General features: G+C 40.7%; 1 protein-coding gene across 1 annotated transcript in view; it reads right to left on the minus strand.

The window, feature by feature from the left end:
• The window catches only part of tnrc18 (trinucleotide repeat containing 18), a 77,460-nt gene that overhangs the window by 25,225 nt on the left and 32,574 nt on the right, over nt 1-19,661 (minus strand). The window contains 13 exon segments of the mRNA XM_034198800.1: nt 1,514-1,675; nt 4,456-4,659; nt 5,178-5,493; nt 6,208-6,400; nt 6,490-6,603; nt 9,026-9,159; nt 9,245-9,387; nt 9,741-10,676; nt 11,116-11,521; nt 12,761-12,945; nt 14,170-14,316; nt 15,732-15,961; nt 16,357-16,444. Coding sequence (XP_034054691.1) covers nt 1,514-1,675; nt 4,456-4,659; nt 5,178-5,493; nt 6,208-6,400; nt 6,490-6,603; nt 9,026-9,159; nt 9,245-9,387; nt 9,741-10,676; nt 11,116-11,521; nt 12,761-12,945; nt 14,170-14,316; nt 15,732-15,961; nt 16,357-16,444 — 3,258 coding nt within the window.

The raw sequence follows: 19,661 nt of genomic DNA on the forward strand, positions 1-19,661 counted from the left end.
AACCTATTATGCAAAATCCACTTCTTCATGTCTCTTCTACATCAACATGTGTCCCCTCTTCTTCATGTCTCTTCTACATCAACATGTGTCCCCTTTTCTTCATGTCTCTTCTACATCACCATGTGTCCCCTCTTCTTCATGTCTCTTCTACATCAACATGTGTCCCCTTTTCTTCATGTCTCTTCTACATCAACATGTGTCCCCTCTTCTTCATGTCTCTTCTACATCAACATGTGTCCCCATCTTCTTCATGTCTCTTCTACATCAACATGTGTCCCCTCCTTCTTCATGTCTCTTCTACATCAACATGTGTCCCCTCTTCTTCATGTCTCTTCTACATCAACATGTGTCCCCTCTTCTTCATGTTCCTCTACATCAACATGTGTCCCCTCTTCTGTCATGTCTCTTCTACATCAACATGTGTCCCCCTCTTTCTTCATGTCTCCTTTCTACATCAACATGTGTCCCCTCTTCTTCTCATGTCTCTTCTACATCAACATGTGTCCCCTCTTTCTTCATGTCTCTTCTACTATCAACATGCTGTCCCCTCTTCTTCATGTCTCTTCTACATCAACATGTGTCCCCTCTTCTTCATGTCTCTAGTACTAAGCCACTCAACATGTGTCCCCATCTTCGTTTCATGTCTCTTCTACATCAACATGTTGTGTCCCCTCTTTCTTCATGTCTCTTCTACATCAACATGTCGTCCCCTCTTCTTCATGTCTTCTTCTACATCAACATGTGTCCCCTCTTCTTCATGTCTCTTCTACATCAACATGTGTCCCCTCTCTTCATGTCTCTTCTACATCAACATGTGTCCTCTCTTCTTCATGTCTCTTCTACATCAACATGTGTCCCCTCTTCTTCATGTCTCTTCTACATCACATGTGTCCCTCTTCTTCATGTCTCTTCTACATCAACATGTGTCCTATCTTCTCCATGTCTCTTCGACATCAACATGTGTCCCCTCTGTGACAGAGCTCTGACTCTGAAAGTTTCAGGAACAAAGATTCTCTCTCTCTTTTTGTCCCGGATCCATTTCTATAAAAACCTGTCTGAAAATGAGCTGATCAGATTTTCGCCACGATGTCATAACGATGTTTTGGCTTGTGTAACCATTAGCCAATCACCAAGGTAACCCCCCCCCCACCCAACACCTTATCACCTGAATCTCCTCCTAGAGCACCATTGAGTTCTTGTAACCAATGTCTCTCAGAGGGGCGTGGGGGAGGGGCTTCTTATTTTCATCTAAAGTAACAGACAGAGAATCAAGCACTTTGGAAACAGGGCTGAAACAGAGGGGATTATGGGTAATGCTGCAATGATCTGTTTGGTGTTTGGAGCCAAACACTTCAGAGACATGTTTTGTATATATCTGAGACCTATAATATATTGATGAACTAATGCACAAGTTTGTATCTTCATGGATTATTGCACATTTTCGAAGTCCCTTTGGATAAAAGCTAAATGTGATGCAATATACACAACGCTTTCGTATCTGCTGTGTTTTTACCCAGAGTGCTTTGCCTGCTGCGGTGTTTGCCGTCGTGCAGGAGGCTCAGAGGCGTGGGAGGGACGGGGGTCGCGCTCGCTGCGAACCGGGCCAGCAGACCCAGCCCGCTCAAATCCTCCGAGTCCGACACATCCTCGTAGTCCTCTTCGTCCTCCGAGGATTCTGTTTCAGAGAAAAGACTGTTAGCTTTTCAGGGATGAACGTGTCTGCAGCAGCACAGGGGTCAAAGGTCAAATCACTTCCTACTGACACAAAGCCTGCACCACTGAGGAGATGAAATAACGGAAGATAAATTATCGACCTATATCCCTTCTAAAGTAAATAAAAAACAGATTTAAGCCCCGTGTAGAAGGACACACACACACACTAATCAAAGAAATTAGTGAAGAGAAAGGATAACGACTGTCCAATCCACCGCCTGCATTCACCACGTAATGCTGTGTAAGCAAGGTACAGAAACGCTCATGTACCACATACATGCATTAGCCACGCTCACACACACAGCTGCTGAGACCCTGTGAGCTGACTCAGGTCTCATTAATTATTTAAACGAAACCCCTCAGAGAAAGTGACAGAGAGAAAAGCTGCTTCCTTCGTCCTTTTATGTCTAACAGGCCAGAAGAGCACACAAAAAGGCAGAGGCACACACACAGACAACACACACATTTATACACTGAAGCACTGGTTAGCTGTAGCAGGAGTTAGCAGTTAGCTCGATAGCAGCAGGAGGAGCGTCTCCTCAGGGGTTAAAGGGTGTTAACATTGTGGGTGGATGCACAGTACAACAACATATGTTTTATTTATTATTATATTAAAGCATATAATTGCTTTCATAGGATTAGCAATATTGTGTGTTTACAAAGGTTTTTAATAAAAGGTTACACCAGGTAGAGTCCGTGTTTTGCTGCCCTCTCTGGTGAGAAGTTAGCAAAGTGTACGTAAGTAAGTAGTGATATCTGTGAGTCTTCGCTCCAAAAATTACATTCACATATATTGAATCTAAATTGTAAAATATTGATTTCAGAAGAAGGTATTTTATCCCGAATTAAAAAAAGTAAAAAAGGTAAACACAGGACTTTATTTCGTGAATGTTATTTGTGTCCCGTTTGAAACCAAAATCTGTTTTGCATGCAATTCTGTATGCAGCTCAAGTTATATAACAAATGTACTTATTTTAAGTCAAATCATAGATTTTTACTGACTTTATACATTTTTTTCTTGGCTTTTTGTTTTGTTTCAACCCATTACTTTAACCATGTGTATAAAACTGCAAAACAAATAAATAAATGTCTCTCTAAAACTAGTTAAAGCTGTTTAATTATACGTGAATGTAATTTTAAGGAGACAGGGTTGCACTACAAGGCGAGAAGGTTAGCAAAAAATTAAGTGTCCTCTTTAACCAAAACAATACTTATTTAAGTAAATCAATTGTTTAATTTATTGATGATCCAGACCAGAATATTAAAATAAAATAATTTCAAACTCTCGGGTCAAACTTCAGAGCTACATCTGAAGCGTTTGTTGTACTGTCGATCCACGATGTGTTAACAGAAGCAGGCAGACAAAACAAAACAGGCAGGCACTGAGAGGACAGCCCTGTGAGGCCCCTTGGTATGATGATGTAGTTTACGAGTTACCATGGTTACATCCTCTTTTACGTCTTCCCGTAAACTTTTACATAAGACAAATCGTTGGTAAAGTGGAAGTAACCATGGCTCCCATTAAAAAAGAATTTTAATTTGTGAGAACAAAAAATAAATGTAATTTCAGCGTGGTCCATGTTAGCGGTGGATGAGGAATAGAGGGAGGGGACCGTCCTACTTACAGAGCAGGTGACAGGGGTGTGGCCTCAGGCAGGGGCGGGGCAGCGGCCAGAGCGCAGCCTAGCTGTAGCTCAGCCTAGCATTAGCATTAGCTTTAGCCGCAGCGAAGTAGCATAGGCTCACGGCTGCGCTAGTCCTTGCCAAGCTTCTGTAATGTCGCAACAGCACAAAGCACATGGAAACAGGCGGAGAGACACGCAAAGCATCATGGGTAAGGAAAGGGGGGAGGGACAGGTGAGAGGACAGAGCAAGGGGTCGGAGAGAGCAACGTAAAGGGAGAAGGGTTATTTGAAGGTTTAGTAGACAGAGGAGGGGCTCTATTATCCAAATATCCCCAGCGTGTTATTTGATTGGTGCTGTCAAGAAGTTTAGAATGAGTAGATTTTATTTCCCACACAACATTGAGAAAATAGACCACATTGTTAAAAAAAACAAAACACTTAATCTGATGTAAATTTACCTGAAAAATCCACAAATTATTTAAAAATCTATAAATTTTGTTTAAAAAAAAAATCCACAAAAAAATAGTTTAAAAATCCACAAAAATTTATTTTAAGAATCTATACAAGTAGTTTTTAAAAAAAATCCACAAAAGACTGCTTTAAAATTCCATTAATTTACCTTAAAAATTTACCTTAAAAAAAACTGACTAGGCAATAAATACCCGTCCCATCAGATTCAGCTGCTGTGAAATAAGTCTTCTACATTTTTTATTTTTTGGTTTCCAGGACTGAAGGGATATTTGAGGAACAGAGCAGTGTTCAGGATGTGAGCTGCACACTGACGGAGACAGACAGACAGATGAAGCAGACACAAGGACCACAGCGCTTCACTTTCTGTGCCAATCAGATCAACACCTTTAATAAAGCTTATAGGTACCAAAACTGCAATACAACTTTATCTCACAATTCACACAATTTTTCAATATACAAAATGCTACAAAAAACTGGTTTTGCAATCCAGGCAATGTAAAAAAACAACAAAAACAACACCATAGAAATACTCTTTAAAAAAACAAAAGGCAACAGCAGCAAGAGAGGTAGAGATGGTCGAGCTAAAGCACAGTCGAGACGCGAACAGAGACACAAGCTGCGTTTCTGCTAAGATTGGCTCAGTAACCTTGGTCAAAGGAGTCGTCGGAGGAGCTGAGGCCGGCCTCCTCCAGCAGCAGAGATAAGTGCTTGTGTTTCTTCTTCTGGGATTTCAGGCCGGACGGCGGCGGTGACGTGGACCTCTTCCTGGTCGGGTTTTCGTGGGAGGGCATCCCTGAGAGAGAGGGCCAGCCCCCTCGAGCAGAAGAAGTGAGATCCTCTGAGTCTGAGTCTGGTGCAGAGAGAGGACGGTTAATGAATCATGCAAACACACCTCGACACCATCAGGACTGGGTTCTATTATGGTCAATTATTCAGGGATTAAACAGCTTTTTAAGAGCAAAACTCAAGCATTTCAAGGTACTAAAACCAATAATGTCCAGATTCTCAAAGCCTTACGTTAAATGAAATTGCGAAAGATTTACTTTACAGAAATCCTAAAGCAATCGATTTATATTGTATAACTTGCGTTATTTTACCAGCTGTTCATATTAACTAAAATAGCATGTTTTGATTGTGATAATTAATTGCTCAGCTAGCTCCAGTTCGCTCGACATCCGCTGTGAGACGCAAGAAACACCCACAAATGTATCTAAAAGGCGGGACTGTGTAATTTAAAATATTTAAGACTGTTTACATAAGTGATTATGTAGATCAAACAGCAGATTTTCCAACAACCATTAACCGTATCTCTGCCAGCATTGGTCTTAATAAGCAGTTATTTCAGATCTCTGGTCTCCAGGTACTCACTGTTGGAGCAGCTGCTGAGCTCTGATCTCACGTGAGAGAACAAAGTCGTCGTCGTCTTCTTCTGACCTTTCACTTTCAGGGCGCTGTCCAAAGAGGAAACCTTGGTGGCCATCTTGTGTTTCCCAGCCTTAGCGGACGGGTGGATGCTGCGCTCCTTCATCCGACTTTCCCCAGACTTGACCTTCGACTTGTCTGATTTGGAGCTGAGTTTATGAGAAGCTGCGAGTGATCCGAGCTGTGAGAGCGACAGAGCTCTGTCCAGATCTGAGGCCAGCTGCTCCTGCTCACACACGTGGCCACGCTTCGACTTCAACACCTGACAAATAACACAAAAACACACTTAGTAAATTAAATCTGAAACATGGAGCAACATTGTGGACAAAAATAAAACACACTGAGGTCAAAAGTCAATATAAAAGATAGAAACAACTATAATAATAATTTTGTATGTATTATTATTTTCGACTTTTTAATACCAGAAATGTGAGTTAAAAAAAATAATGTAGTAATGTATTTAATAATGTTCTTTTTAAAAGGGCTGTCTTAAATACATTTAGCGATTTGAAATGTGATAACTGATATTTCAGAAATGTTTTTGTCTTTGACAAATTAAATTACATGAAAATGTTAATAATGGCTGTGGCTGTCAAATTTTTATTTTGTGTTATTTTCAAAGATTTTCTCCCTGAAAATCAACAAATGTACCCATCTAAAAAAGTCAAAAACTGTCTATAAGACTTAAAGGTAGGTAAGTATGGAGAAACCAGCTCGAGTGCGCTAGAATTTGAAAGTACGCAGCCGAAAAAAATCTGCCCAAAGCATTTAATGTATTCATTACTATCGGGATGTTAAGAGCATTCCATGGAATATAACAAAACGTGTTTCTGAAGTGAATTACCTACCCCACCTTTAAGTAAAGACAAGTTCAAAGTAATTGAGTTATGCGATTATTCCTCTGTTGTCATGCAGACTTTCATATTTCAGGATAACATTGAGCGAAATCCTAAAAAAGAACTCGACAGCGTCTTACCTCCAGAGCGTGACTGGTGGATGGCTCCTGGTCGTTCCAGCTCTTCTTCTTCTTTTTCTTCTTCTTCTTTTTTATCTTCACTCCTCCAATCGCCGCCTCCGCCTCCTCTTCTTCTTCTCTGGAGACCCTGAACCTTTTCCTCTGTCCCTCCCCGGCTTCAGAGTCCTCGGAGTATTGCACTGTCCTACCCACCCTGAAACACCCAGAGAGTTGTTTTTACAGGGAAACAACAAACAGACAGAAAAAAACAAACAAGCAAATAAAGATGGAGGTGTGACTCACTTTCCAGGCCTGCTGTCCAGTTTGGTCGGTGTCGTTAAATGTTTCCTCTTACGGGGTCGCCCTCTGCCCCGTCGGGTCAGACTCTGCCTCTCGTCCTCGTTCTGCTGCCGCTCACTGAAACATACATTAAAGAGGATATAAGTGTGTGTTTGTCTGGGGTGTAGAACTTAGTGTGTGAGTATTAATATAACTGCACATTTAGATTCCTAAAATGTCAGAAATGGATTCAGCATCCTCAAAAAGTTGTCCAAATCGCCAAAAGCCTTTTCTTAAAACCATTGTCTGCATAGGCTATATCGCTAATTAATGCAAATTAACACAACTTATGCTAAATATGCAAATTGCCCAACATGTGCAAGTTAGCATCCGGCAGTTTCTAATTGCTGGGGACCCCTACTTAACATTTCTAACATAACACTTTGGTGTACTGTATTAGAAATGTTAAAATTAGATTAGAAATGTCCTTTTATTGTGTTTTGCTTATTCAAGTCTATTAAACATGATAGAGTCCTTCTTTCCCAAATAACACAATGATATGTTTTAATTTACAACTTACTGTTCAACTGTTACATTTTAGCTAACTGTTTCAACTGTCAACTAACTGTTTCAACTGTTACTTTGAGCTAACTGTTTCAACTGTTACTTTTAGCTAACTGTTTCAACTGTTACTTTTAGCTAACTGTTTCAACTGTTAACTTTTAGCTAACTGTTTCAACTGTTAACTTTTAGCTAACTGTTTCAACTGTTACTTTTAGCTAACTGTTTCAACTGTTACTTTTAGCTAACTGTTTCAACTGTTAACTTTTAGCTAACTGTTTCAACTGTTACTTTAGCTAACTGTTTCAACTGTTACTTTTAGCTAACTGTTTCAACTGTTAACTTTTAGCTAACTGTTTCAACTGTTAACTTTTAGCTAACTGTTTCAACTGTTAACTTTTAGCTAACTGTTTCAACTGTTAACTTTTAGCTAACTGTTTCAACTGTTAACTTTTAGCTAACTGTTTCAACTGTTAACTTTTAGCTAACTGTTTCAACTGTTAACTTTTAGCTAACTGTTTCAACTGTTAACTTTTAGCTAACTGTTTCAACTGTTAACTTTTAGCTAACTGTTTCAACTGTTACTTTTAGCTAACTGTTTCAACTGTTAACTTTTAGCTAACTGTTTCAACTGTTACTTTTAGCTAACTGTTTCAACTGTTAACTTTTAGCTAACTGTTTCAACTGTTACTTTTAGCTAACTGTTTCAACTGTTACTTTTAGATAACTGTTTCAACTGTTAACTTTTAGATAACTGTTTCAACTGTTAACTTTTAGATAACTGTTTCAACTGTTAACTTTTAGCTAACTGTTTCAACTGTTAACTTTTAGCTAACTGTTTCAACTGTTAACTTTTAGCTAACTGTTTCAACTGTTACTTTTAGCTAACTGTTTCAACTGTTAACTTTTAGCTAACGGTTTCAACTGTCAACTAATTGTTTCTACTGTTACTTTTAGCTAACGCTAACCGTTTCAACTGTCAACTTTTAGCTAACGGTTTCAACTGTGAACTTTTAGCTAACTGTTTCAACTGTCAACTAACTGTTTCAACTGTCAACTTTTAGCTAACTGTTTCAACTGTTACTTTTTGTAAAAAAATTGTATTATTATAATGATAACTGCATTGCACTGAGTAAATAACCTTCTCAAATGTCAACTTTTAGCTAACCGTCTCAACTGTTACTTTTAGCTAACCGTCTCAACTGTTACTTTTAGCTAACTGTCAACTTTTAGCTAACTGTTTCAACTGTTACTTTTAGCTAACTGTTTCAACTGTTACTTTTAGCTAACTGTTTCAACTGTTAACTTTTAGCTAACTGTTTCAACTGTTAACTTTTAGCTAACTGTTTCAACTGTTAACTTTTAGCTAACTGTTTCAACTGTTAACTTTTAGCTAACTGTTTCAACTGTTAACTTTTAGCTAACGGTTTCAACTGTCAACTAATTGTTTCTACTGTTACTTTTAGCTAACGCTAACCGTTTCAACTGTCAACTTTTAGCTAACGGTTTCAACTGTGAACTTTTAGCTAACTGTTTCAACTGTCAACTAACTGTTTCAACTGTCAACTTTTAGCTAACTGTTTCAACTGTTACTTTTTGTAAAAAAATTGTATTATTATAATGATAACTGCATTGCACTGAGTAAATAACCTTCTCAAATGTCAACTTTTAGCTAACCGTCTCAACTGTTACTTTTAGCTAACCGTCTCAACTGTTACTTTTAGCTAACTGCCAACTTTTCGCTAACTGTTACAACTGTCAACTTTTAGCTAACTGTTTCAACTGTTACTTTTAGCTAACTGTTTCATAACACAATAATATGTTTTAATTTACAACTTACTGTGTGGCTCTGTATTATCAGATAGACAATTTCTGGATCTTTATGAGATATTTCTACCTGAGTACTCGACAATAGAATAGGACTCTATGAGATGGAAAATAGACTAATAGCAGCAGTGTGGAATGAATTCATCTTATGTGTGTTTTTGCGTTAGCTCACCGTTTGTCTCTGCGTCTCTGCAGCTTGGTCAGATCTCTCTGCTTCTCCTTGTAAGTCTTCTGCAGCTCGGCCAGGTGAACGCGATATTCCACCTCCACGGCATCCAACACGTCCACAGACATTTTACTGTACAGCTGCACAGAGGAGAGAAAATGTGTCAGTACATTTTATACTTTATTCCATCTCTGGGCGTCCCAAGTCATTTTTTATTCATCTCACCGGCTCCTTCCTCTGCCTCCAGCTGTACTTCTTGTTGGGGTCCAGCGTTCTGGGCAGGTCGATGTGCGACTGCTTCTCGATCGCCTCCAACAGAATCTGCCGGCTTGCTTCAAGAAGACCGTCCAGACCCTCTAATGTCAGATCTGAATGGGACACAGAGGATAATAAAACATTAGAGAATATAACAGAGTTGAAAAGACTCGCAATATCGCAATATAGACGAGAGAAATATCCACATTTCAGTATCTGTAATGATCAGGAATCTGTGAAAATATTTGGATGAAGTATTGTGGTACACTTAAAAAGTCTTGCTGGTACAGATCCTCAAAAGTTTAACACAATCCAATATCGTAAATAATATCGCATTTGCAAAACCAGTTAAAAAAAAAACAATGCTCAATCCTATAATATAGGTATTGAGATATTGCATCCGAAATATTGTGATATTTGATTTTCTCCATAAAGCCTGGCCCCAGTTTCCTTCATATTTCCTCACCTTGCTCCATGCTGATTTGCTCCATCTCCCTCTGAGCCATTTGGCTGAGCAGGGCCATCCCTTCCAGCGCCACCATCTCCAGAGCACCGGCACCGCTGCAATCCATACCCAACGAGTGGATTTCTATCTGCGGTAAGAGTGTTGGAGCGGGTGGAGTTGTTGGTCGAGCCTGGACTATTTCACTGGCTGCCAGCAGGGCGAACATCCCCGCCATGGGATCCTCAGGGCCGACGATCAGCGGGAGCGGCGAGTTGGAAGCGGACAGATGATAAACGGGAGTTTCTGTGACACTTTCTTTCTGACTGGGAGTGTGTGAGTTGATGGGAGTGTGTGGCTGTTCTTGTTCACACACTGCGCTGGTGATATGTTGTAACTCCTCGTTGTCTGAATCTGCAGCGACGCATGATGGATAATGTTCTGGATCCTTCATGACATCTGGTTTGGGCTCAGACTCAGGAGGCAGGCCATATGTGGCCTGACAAGAATAAGACGACACCTCCATTTTTATTTGCCCTCCTTCCTTGTCTTCCTCTCTTATTCCTTGCAGTCTTTCCCTTTGTAGCAATGGAGGGCTAGGGACACGAGGAGTTAGCGTCTGAAGCTTCTGTGTTTCCCGGGCTTCCTCTCTGGAGGGAACAGGGCTGCAGCTTCGATGAAGAGCACCCAGAGGATTGGGCCTCGTGTCGAGCGGAGGTTGCTCCACGCCTGGTTCCTGCTTCAGGAAAGATCCGGTCTGTTTTGGGGGCTTAATGTCTGTGTCCTGCAGCCTTGGATGGAGGTGGGCTGAGGGCAAAAGGGCAGCAGAGGAAGGAGATCGGGAGCGGTGAGGTGGGACGACTTCTGTGTTTGCCCCTGAGGGTGCTGGGATGTGATAAGGGGGGAAAGGTGAGCCAAATGGGGCGGTGATGGACTGGTAAGGGTAACCTGGAGGGAGATCTGTAACAGTAAAGCAGAAATACAGAAATTAGAATTACCAATTTTATACACAGGTCTCTCGACAGGTATTGTAGTGGCTTAAAAGTTTATAGAGCAGCCACTTCCAACATACAGGGGTGTGATTCCAACGCACTAATAATCCATAACCATAATCCATTTTATCAAGATGAATCCATTTATTTATCCATTGCAGCATACATCTCTCCTTCTCAGTGTGTCTGCTGTGTGTGGTGGAACTGGTTTACCTTCCCCCGTCTAAATCCAACCCCTTCCCCATAAACAGACATACTATAGTAAATAAAGGGGTGTCAACAAATATATTTGGGGGCGTAAACAACTACACATGTTAAACAATACAAATAAAAACAAAACTTATATAATAAACTCAGTTAAATGGCTCCTACAGGTATGTTCAGTTGTTAGCTTCCTCCACACTCACCAGAGTAGACGCCTTGAAAGGAAGCAGAGGCCGGCTTCTGTCCCTCTCTCTGAACCCTCCGTCCCACCTCCCCCTCCTCCAGTTTAGGCCGCCGTGGGGAGGACGGGGGAGGAGAGGCTGATCGCGGGGAAGGCGGGTGAGGAAGGGGCGTTGGCGGATGGGACAAAACTCTATGCCCGCCTTCCTCTGACTTCAGGGCAGTCACTGGCGAGGGGAGCGGAGGCAGCGGAGTGAGAGAGGAGGTGGACGGGGTGGGCGAGCGAGAGTGAGGAGGAAGTTTGCGGGGATGCAGGATGGGTGAGGGAGACGGGGAAGATATCGAGGAACGCCGGGGTTTGGGGTCGGAGTGACGTTTGTCTGCTTTGTCTTCCATCTCCGGCCGGTGCTCGCTAGCCTTAAATCGCTCCTGAAACACAGGGGATGTCACAACCTTATTAATATCAGTGTTTGTTTACATTGCTTACACTTCCCGGAGTGTGTGTTTTTTTGCAGCTGCAGTTCATGAGTGCTCTTATTGAATGTAAAATTCTACTTTATAAGTAAATAAAAGTAACTCCAGCTTTAAGAGCATCAAAAACAATCATGTAATTTAACATACTTGATTCTAAAATGGGACATAAGTACTTTTTGTACATGAAGTATATTTGAATGCCAATAATTTATGAGTAGTAGTATGACAGGGGAGGCAGAGCCTCACCTGTCATACTCCAATGTAACGGAAAAACAACTAAAGAAAAACTAAATAGTAATAATAATAAAATGTCTCCACTGATCTGTGTATGTATGATTCCAATCGCTTTTTATAGTCAAAATCAGCAAATTTGCCAAGCTCCGCTACAACTACGGGTAGTGGTGAGAAGTGAGGCAGGGACGAGCTCTGCCTCTCGTAAACCCACAGTAACTGGCTGGAGCGCGGGCACTAATTTAATGCGGGCACTTCTTTTGTGGACTTCATCTTCAAGTCAAGGTAAGACCACAATTGTAATGAAAATGGGATCTTACTAAGAAAGAACAATCCAATATTTAGATTTTGGGTATCCTTTGGTTGAACGGTCTGTTTAAAAAGAATCGAAGCATCAGACTAAAAAAGCTTTTGAAAATAACCGAATATTTCGATTACGGTCAATAACATATAATATTTGTAAATCTTACTCTGAAAGAGTCAATGCCTCACCAGCCATGAACCTCACCGCACGTCACTGTTATAAATGCAGGACTTGAAACCAAGTATTTTTACGCTGTAGTATTGTATATGTGTGAAGTTGAACAGAATTTGTACTTTCAAATGTAAAATATATTTGGCACAGTGGGTTTGTGGCTCAAGTAGATTATTGAGATTTGTGGGGGATTGTTGTTTTTGATCTTTGTTGACTTTATGTAATTCTTCACCAAGTCGTAAAATCTGGGTTTATGTGTATATGCAATATTTTCTGCCTCACTTGTAGCTCATTGTTCCTCTACACAGCCAGGATATGTGCATTTTTATTATTTATGTGATGTGTGTAGGAAGGACTGCTGTGTTTTATGTTTGTGTTGAATATGGAGATGGGATGTCTACATGGACAGGTGTGTAAATGTATGGAGTTGTTTGAATAATGTATGGTTGTTGTTGTTGATACCATTTAACGACACAAAGTCTACTTACAACTAGCTGTGCGTTCCTCTGCAGCTCCAGGACCTGCGCTGTGTGCTGCTGGATCATCAGCAGCTCCTGTTGCCGGAGCATCTGCTGCTGAGAGAGCAGCTGGAGCTGGGCAGCATGTTGCAGGGAGCTGCTCGTACCGTAAACACCCGGCCACACCGGGCCTCCACGATCCATAACATCACCTCCTGCACAGTCATGGGGAAGGAAAAGTTAAAGTAGCCTTCTTTGTCATTACCTTTTTCATATTAAGGATGAAGAAATGATGGTGGTTGTCTTCCACAACCTTATAGAAGAAGGACAAACATCGATTTTCTATTGCCCAACATCTTTTGTGAGATGTTCCCCTGTCACACGAACTACACTAACAGCACTGATGTTTAAACTATTTATTCATTACTTTCAACTAACCATTTAAACTGTTACCAACAGTTTCAACTGTTGAGCTAACTGTTTAAACTATTTATGTTTAGCCAACTGTTTCAACTGTTTACTTGTAGCCAACTATTTTAACTGTTAACTATTTAGCTAACCGTTTCAACTGTTACTTTTAGCTAACTGTTTCAACCGTCAACTTTTAGCTAACCGTTTCAACTGTTACTTTTAGCTAACCGTTTCAACTGTCAACTAACTGTTTCAACTGTTACTTTTAGCTAACTGTTTGTCAACTAACTGTTTCAACTGTTACTTTTAGCTAACTGTGTCAACTAACTGTTTCAACTGTTACTTTTAGCTAACTGTTTGTCAGCTAACTGTTTCAACTGTTACTTTTAGCCAACTGTTTGTCAGCTAACTGTTTCAACTGTCAACTTTTAGCTAACTATTTTAACTGTTTACTTTTCGCTAACTGTTTCAACTGTTTGCTTTCAGCTAATCTTTTCTAACCTTTAACTTTAAACTAACTTTATCCACTGTACTTTTAGCTTATTATTCCAACTATTTGTTTTTAGCTAAACTTTTGCAATGTATACTTTTAGCCAACTTTCTCAAATAATAACATTTAGCTAATTATTTTAACGATTCACTTTTAGCAACTTATTCAACTGTTTACTGTTAACCAACTGTTTAAACTATTTACCCATTACCATAAGTTATTTATTGTGTCTATTGTTCTTGCTTGTCAACTAGTTTTCAACCCACTCTTAATTACACATTGATTAATGTTACAGCTGACTCAATATGTGGATATATTTAATACAAAAACATATGCAGGCTGTCAAACTTGTTGGAAATGGTCTCACTTTTTTACATTAATTATCAACACTGACATCTGTTACAAAATGAAAATGATAAGCTTTTATTTGTGCAACAACACAATAAATAGTTATTCTAAAAGTGATAAAATCGGCACACCAACATTATGTCCCCATACTTTAGATTTCATATGCACATAAAGATAATGGCTTTCATACCGTAGTGTTGCAGGTGTTCAGTGGGGATGACAATTAACTGTCCAGATTGAGGGTCCCGGGCTAACTGGTATGGAGGAGGCATTGAACCCTGCAAAGAGGGGGGGTAACCTTGGGGGAGAGCCTGGTGGAGAGAGGATGGACCAAGGCCTGAACGAGAAGAAAATGTTTGAAAAGTTGATTTTAAAAAAGAGAAAACATTTTCCCAGCTAATCTAAAACTAACACTGACTCAGCGCCATTCCTCACCCAGTATTTATACCCCAGCCATAACAGCACTGAGCACACAAACACTGAATTAAGCTGCTTTTTGAGTGATATTGTTTTTTTGCCCTTTGTGTCTAGACAGAACTTACCCTTAGGGTGCAAAATATGTTTGTTTCCATATTACTCAGATGTTATGTGTACAGTAAAACTATGTAAGTGTGTGTGTTTGTGTCTCAATGCTGTTATTTCTGGACAGCAAGCGTTGGCGGAGCAGGAATGTCCTGCAAAGATCAGGAATGTCTGAGGAACTTGACCCCTGGAGGCTGTTACTGGACGGACAGACAACATCTACTTTTTCTGCTGCACTAACCACTAAAGGCTACACAGGAGCATGTAGAATTTTGCAAGCACGCCCCGTTCTTGTGTTGACCCGATTTAAAGCTTAAGCACAAGGTAGGATAACTCTGCTGACGAGAGTAAGAGGTAGATTCTTACTGAAAAGGGCAAAGGAGTTGCTGGTACTTCTTTACTAATGCTTTGTGTGGCGTGCGACGTCTGTACTTGTCCACATCTGTCAGTCCAACTCAGTGAACACATGAAGTGGCAGCTTCATGAAGACATGGAAGGTCATTCATCCCTCGACTCTTACATTTCTTATGCATGTGGATGCTTGTTTTTTTCCAACAAATAGTTAAACACCAACCTATATTAAAATTACTAACACATAAAATAATGACTTTCTCAACTGAGAGGTTAGATAGAACATGGTAATGTTGGACAATAAAATTACTGAAAAATGAATAAGAAAACTATATGTTGAGTTATCCAGGTCTGCTTTCTGTCCCCAGCGTTTATTCACTTTGCTCCAAATATCTGAAACAAATTCTGATGCAACACATACGTATTTTGGCTGCTGCCTTTTATTAAATCAAATAACTATTCATATATTACACTGCACTCTATTATTCTTGTATTTTACTCCCATGTTATTATTTTTCAGCTTGTTTTATTTGTCTTATATTGGTCTTAATAATAATAACTTTCTAAATATAGAAACAAGTTATTCTTTAATTTTTTTTTAATTATTATTATTGTTTCTTAATCTGATTGTATTTACTCCCGTTTCATTTCAATCTGAGGTTTCCCTGACTGTTCGATATTGAGGGTGGGGGGAGGGGAGTGTTATTTACCCATGTGTTAATGTATGTATGTATGTGTGAATGTTCTTTCTATGTTAAAACCCCAATAAATATAATGTTAAAAAAATAAACAATGTCACAAGGAACATTAAAGTCCAATTTTGGGAACATTTAGAAGCATGTACTGGTTAGCAAGTGTCTCTGGTGTTCATCCACTTACTGTACGGGGAGCTGGAGAGCCAGACTGGGGGGGCTCCGGGTCGGGGCATCCACGGGTGAGAGGTGAGGGTCTGCGGGTCGGGGGGCCATCGCCCCGCCCCGGCCAGAGCAGCCCCTCCCGTCACCATGAGGTTAGAGGTCATGAGGCTGGGTGCCATCATGCTGGGCGTCATGCCGCTTGACAGAGGAGGGGGATGCATCTGAGTGAACTCTGCCAGCTCCTTGGACTCTCTGGAAGATAGTTTTATTTATTACTGTGTATTTAGGAGTGAATCTTTTGAACAAATAGATGTATTTTTGACAAGGTTAAAGGACTTCTTACGCACAAACTCAGAGAATGATCATTTGTTTATCAATTTTCACCCCTTTTTATGAAGAATGCTTTGTTTTTCACACAAGAAAGTTCTCAATGAATTTAAGTAAATGGGGGCCGTGTTTAAGAAAGCAATACTTGTAAAAACATCTAACATATAACAAATCTAACATACCTTCTGCAGTATAATCCAAGTCTCACTTGTAAAAATTATAATTTTGTTGCAGAAGCAAGTGTGTGACATTCAAGTGTGTGACATTCATTTGACCCTTTTACAATTGACAAACATTTAAGTCAGCATGAAGTCGCTCACCTGAGCACTTTGTCCTGATCGCGCTCCAGTCGGCCGACCAGCATCCGATCGTCATGGTGACGCCCGCGGTCCTCGGCTCGCTCCTCATCTGTAACGAGTTCACAGAGAGAGATGTGTGTTAGCTTAGTGTGTTCAAACCCTGATTTCAAATGTGAAATATATGCAGTCCTGGTGGAAAAAAGTGAGTTAGTTCCAAATAAGAAAAGGAATTAAACTTAAAATTATTTCGTTTTTGACCTTTTAAACAGTGGCGAACCGTCAGGGCCTTCAAGGTATTCAGAGAATACCCTGGAACACTCAGATAAAACAAACAAAAAATCTATTTAATTATATAAATAAAATGTATATAAAATGAATAAATGAGAATCGTATCCGTGTTGTTGATCTGTAATATTACAGTGTTACGTTGATTTGTTTGTCCTTCTCGGACCATGCACTACGCATTTCAGTAGAAAAGAAAGCAACCAATCAGATCTTGTTCTGGGTCTCTGGGTAGAATATCCTTCAACAAGGTATTCTACATCCTTGATCGAATGCCCTGGCCGTTGCACTGAATGAGCGTACGTTTGGACTGACAGTTGGATCAACCAATCACATATTGATTTGTAGCCAATGGGCGTATTCTTTCAGAGTTTCCCCTCGGTTCCAGGGTATTCTAGAAGGCCCGCTAGTTAACTGGCTCGAGGTAGAGGATCAAGATCAGTGCTTCTCAAACTTTTTCATACCAAGGACCACTTAACCAATAAAAAAACACTTGCGGACCACCTAACTCCACATATATCGAAAAACACATCGTTTTTGGCAAATCGCCTGAAAATGGTACAAACAAGTGGCCGCATGTGTGATGAAGGTGTTTATCTGGGCTATATCATGCAATCGAAAGTGAAACTTAAGCTCGCTCCATTGCGGAGATATTCCCGGGAGAGTGCGGAAAACTTTAATTAATTAATTAATTTCAAATGTGAAATGTTACCAATATACTCACGGACCACTAGGGGGCTCTCACGGACCACTAGGGGGCGCTCACGGACCACCAGTGGTCCGCGGACCACACTTTGAGAAGCACTGATCTAGATGAATGCGACCAAGCAATTCATGCCGTTTTATTGTTTTTAACGTTGAAATGGCAAGTGCAACAGGTGAAGATGAAGTTGTTGCGGAATTGTTGTGAGTATCCTTTTCAAGACGACAATTCAGTGAAAAGACGGACATTATAATGCCGCGGAGGGGGGGCTCTGGTGCTTAATCATAAGCACCAGAGCATTACCATCGTCTTCATTCATTATGATGCTATTTAATTGCTAAGTTTGCTAGTTTCTTTATTTAGTGGCAGGGTATCATTATTCACCTTAAAACGGGTAAACCCTTTGAAAAACATGAACCAAAACACCCAATAATTCCAGTGTAAAGTAAGTTATTTATGTAGCTTATATCTACTTAAGCATAATAAAGAGCGCTTGGGTGCAACATATATTTATAAAATCGGATACAAGCTGTAAAAGACAATACAGCGCATGACTGGGAAGCAAGAGGAAGCAATAATGTGGAGAGAGTGAAAGAGGAGAGTATGACAGCAGAGGGGAGGACAAGGTGACTGGCTCTATAACGGTGACACCACACAGCATGTCAAAACGGGAGGAGAAACTAAAAATACGATGTTGGGCCGCAGCCTGAACACAACGCGCGTGTGCACACATACTGAACACACACACACTGTAGTGTACAAGCACACACACATACTGTACACACACAGCGACAGCTCTCCCTCTGGGTGACGGTTCTTCTCAGTTATTAGTCTGGTGCCACAAGAGACGTGTGAACATATCAACACACACACACACACACACACACACACACACACACACACACACACACACACACACACACACACACACACACACACACACACACACACAGTTAAGTCAGGTGGAAATCCCATTAGAAGTAACAGAAAAATAATGGAGACTCCTGGGAAATAAGGGGGCAGCTAGAAGCAGCCAACCCTGCAATCAGGAGGCCACACGCTTTTAACCTAGTGCCGTCAGTCGATTAAAAGAAACAATGGTGTTAATCACAATAATAATAATAATAGGATGATGATTGATCAGAAGTTTAAAATAATAGTATTTACATGTTTTGGGGGTTTTCTCTTTCCTGTAGTGTGTTATATTGTTTTTTGTGCATGTAAATGGTCTGCAATGTTCCCTCCAAAGGGAGTTACTCTCCCACAAACTCCCCCCCCCGCCTGAAATGTCTGAAAAGAGTTGCTGCAGCACAGGCGGTATGAGAAAAATCAAGACCTTTTTGAACATCAAGGCATGGAGACATGTCACAGTAGAGGCAGAAAATACAAATATGAACCTAAAAATGAGCAGAATATGTCCCATTTAAACCCATCCTGCTCACTACGAGGCCCGATGGCAAAAGACAGAGATGGAGAGTTTTAAAAAAACAGGGAAAGCACTCAACCGAGCAGCACCGAATAAACATGAGGCTCTGCTCCTCTTCCCTGCTAACCCTCTTCCGTCTCATCGAAGCTGACTGAAGGTCCCCGAGCAGCAGAAAGGTTTTATACGAGTGTGCTGAACCCTTCAGTTCTGCTCTGAAAGCATGTGTGTGTATGTGTGTGTGTGTGTGTGTGTCTGTGTCTGTGTGTGTGTGTGTGTGTGTGTGTCTGTGTGTGTATGTGTGTCTCTGTCTGTGTGTGTATATGTATGTGTATGTGTATGTGTATGTGTGTGTGTGTGTGTGTGTGTGTGTGTGTGTGTGTATATATGTGTGTGTATGTGTGTGTGTGTGTGTGTGTGTGTGTGTGTGTGTATATGTGTATGTGTGTGTGTGTAAAGTGACGAGGGACTTTAACAATCCCTGACATGCTCCGCGGGAAGAGGTTTCAAGACTGTTTCCAAGGTTACAGGGAGCCTGTCCCACATGCTAGCGTAAAGCTAGCGATTAGCACTGCTACGCCCCCCTTCTTCCTCCTATCGCTGCTCCTCCATCTCACACTCCTCTCTTTTACTTCCTGACATACTTCCCTCTCTTCCCGTCTATCACCCTATCGATCTACGTCAGCCTATCCCTCTTCTCCTCCTCCACCCCTCTGCTCGTTCATCCATCTGTGTGTGTGTTCTCTGCATAAATCCTCCGCTGTTTATTTAGAGCTGTTCTCTGCTATTAAACCAATCACTCTGCTTGAGCAAGGAAATGAATAAACGCCCATCCTGACGCACGCATACAAATACACAAACATCTCACGTGGACGCGCCAACACACACACACACACACACACACGGTCCGTCAGTCTC

Source organism: Gymnodraco acuticeps, unplaced genomic scaffold (assembly GCF_902827175.1).
Source record: "Gymnodraco acuticeps unplaced genomic scaffold, fGymAcu1.1, whole genome shotgun sequence".
NCBI classification, from domain to species: domain Eukaryota; kingdom Metazoa; phylum Chordata; class Actinopteri; order Perciformes; family Bathydraconidae; genus Gymnodraco; species Gymnodraco acuticeps.